The sequence below is a fragment of the Geospiza fortis genome, unplaced genomic scaffold (genome assembly GCF_000277835.1).
Source record: "Geospiza fortis unplaced genomic scaffold, GeoFor_1.0 scaffold289, whole genome shotgun sequence".
Taxonomy (NCBI): Eukaryota; Metazoa; Chordata; class Aves; order Passeriformes; family Thraupidae; genus Geospiza; species Geospiza fortis.
Window position 1 is genome coordinate 1253270 of NW_005054478.1, and position 2647 is coordinate 1255916.

Consider the following 2647-nt stretch of genomic DNA (forward strand, 5'->3'; position numbering starts at 1 on the left):
CAGCTGCCTTGGACAGAGAGTCCAAGACAAAAGCCTTTGTTATTCATTCCTTCTTTTTCTATTCTTAGCCAGCCTTCTGATGAAATCCTTTCTTCTATTCTTTTAGTATAGTTTTAATATAATATATATCATAAAATAAGAAATCAAGCCTTCTGAAACATGGAGTCAGATCCTCGTCTCTTCCCTCTTCCTCAGACCCCTGTGAACCCGGTCACACTCTGTCACTCACCCAGGTTGTCAGTGACAATGAGGGAGCTCTGGAAAGCCTTCAGCGCGTTCCCCACCAGGTGGATGAAGTCTTCCACCACCTTCATCAGGTGCACGGAGCCGGGAGAGACCTGTGGGACATGGGAGCAGCTCCGGAACCGCCGGGATTTGTCACCACAGTGGGGACACCCCCAGGGTGGGGACAGCCCAGCTGCCACCACCACACCCCCCGCGCCACTCACCTGCTGGGCATCCTCCCACTTCTCACGATTCTCAGCGTCCACCATGTAGCTCACCACCTGGAAGAAGCGCTGCGGGGACGGGGCTCAGCGGGGCTGGGGACAAGACCGACGGACAAACCGCCACCTCCCCGGGGATTGGGGGACCCTCTCCGTCCCCCTGGCCGCTACCTGCACGTCCTCGGAGGACGGGATGTAGGTGGCCCTCTTGAAGGTGTCGGTGACGTTGCGCAGGATGTCCACGGAGAAGAGCAGGTCCCCGCTGTAGTAGCTCTTGCGGGCCATGAGCTCCAGCAGGCTCCGCACCACCTGGGACATGCCCTCCCCTGCCAGCACCCGCTGGCCCTTGGCCAGGTGCTCCCGCAGCTGGCACGGGGAGGGGACAGCCGTGTCACCTCGCTGCCACCACCCCACAGCGGTGCTGAGCGCCCCTTATTGCCCCCAGAGCCCAGGGGACACCGCGGAGTTAATTAAGGCAGATGCGGGATGAGGGAGTCCGCAGGGGTTTGGGGACATCCAGGGTGGTCTGGGGACATTCACAGGGGTTTGGGGACATCCAGGGTGGTCTGGGGACATCCAGTGGGTCTGGGGTCATCCTCCACATCCCAAAAGCCTTTTCCCAAACACTGGGAACGCAACTCAAACACGCCAGCTCTGGGATTGGGATATTTTTCCAGGCACACAGAGGTCTGTGGGTGGTCACAGGACTCTGGGGACATCCAGAGAGGTCTGGGGACATCCAGGGAGGTCAGGGGACATCCATGGGGGTCAGGGGGCATCCTGTCCATCCCAGAAACCTCTTCCCAAACACACAGGAACACAACTCCAACCAGAACCCCCCCTCCAGCTCTGGGATGGGATCCCTCTTCCCACCCCACAGGGGATTCCATGGGGGATCTTCCCATCCCAAGAGCCATTTCCCCCTTTTCCCGCCCACCCACGGACCCATGCCTCAGTTTCCCCATGCCAACGAGGTCAAGGATGGGACAGAGCCCCAGGGACAGGGACAGGGGACAGAAGGGGCCGTGCCAGAGCGGGCACCTACTGAGAGATGCAAGTATCTGTACTCGTGGGACACGCAGCGGGCGAAGCTGGGCACGCCCCAATAGGCGACCCCGTGGGAGCTCAGCAGGCACCGGCGGCTGGCAGTCCCTGTGACGGAGATTTGGGGTTGGGGCTGGCGCTGCCATCCCTTCCTGGCACCCCCATGCCACGCACAGCCCCCTGTGCAACTCCAGGGCCAGGGGATTTAGGGGCGCTTGACCCCAATATCACCAACAGACCCCTGTGCAACTCCAGGGCCGGGGGATTTAGGGGCGCTTGACCCCAATATCACCCGCAGACCCCTGTGCAACTCCAGGGCCAGGGGATTTAGGGGTGCTTGACCCCAATGTCACCTACCTCCCCCTGCCCTGCTCCAGATGCCATGACCCCAATGCCACCCCCTGCCCCCAGATCTTTGGGGTGGCTCAACCCAAATGCCACCCACACCCTCTACTCCAGGTCAGAGGGGTTTGGGCCAATTATCCCTCATGCCACCCACTGCCCTTGGGGTTTGGGGTGGTCAATCCTCCACCACTCCCTGCCCTGCTCCAGATGCCTTGACCCCAATGCCACCCCTGTCTCTTTGGGGTGGCTTTGGGGTGGTTCAACCCAAATGCCACCCACACCCTCTACCCTGCTCCAGCCCACAGAAGTTTGGGCCGTTTGTCCCTCATCCCACCCACTGCCTTTGGGGTTTGGGGTGCCCAACCACCCACCACCACCCTGCCCTGTGCCAGCCCCGGGGACATCTGGGGTCACCTGTGGCGTTGGGGGGACATTTGTTGTAGATGATCTCCCCTGCAGCTGTCTTCTTCCAGGTCATCAGCATCACGTACTCGTCCTTGCACATCTCGTGGTAGGCTGGGTGGGGAAGGGGGGATCAGCAAGGCCCAGATTTGCGGGCGAGGGGCGCTGTGGGGTGGGGGGCACCCCATACCTGGGCATTTCTTCTCGTTGCAGGTCTTCACCTCCTCGCCGGTGCCCTCGCAGGGGTAGCCCTGCATGCCCGAGCCCTCGCACATGCGGAAGCGCCGCTGCCAGCCGGTGTCGCAGGTCTTGGAGCAGAGGCTCCAGTGGTTCCAAGGGCCCCACTTGCTGTCTGCTGTGGGGATGGGGACACTGTGGGACACCCGGCTCTGTGCACGGACAGTGACACC

The 2647-nt window shown here is 61.4% G+C and overlaps 1 protein-coding gene across 1 annotated transcript in view; it reads right to left on the minus strand.

Annotated features, from left to right (window-relative positions):
- The window catches only part of ADGRB2 (adhesion G protein-coupled receptor B2), a 31426-nt gene that overhangs the window by 12662 nt on the left and 16117 nt on the right, over positions 1-2647 (minus strand). Inside the window, exons 6-11 of the mRNA XM_031063042.1 lie at positions 2428-2592; positions 2250-2351; positions 1492-1598; positions 618-812; positions 450-518; positions 230-338 (exon numbers count right to left, since the gene is read on the minus strand). Of these exons, the coding sequence (XP_030918902.1) occupies positions 230-338; positions 450-518; positions 618-812; positions 1492-1598; positions 2250-2351; positions 2428-2592 (747 nt within the window). The remainder of the gene's footprint in view (positions 1-229; positions 339-449; positions 519-617; positions 813-1491; positions 1599-2249; positions 2352-2427; positions 2593-2647) is intronic.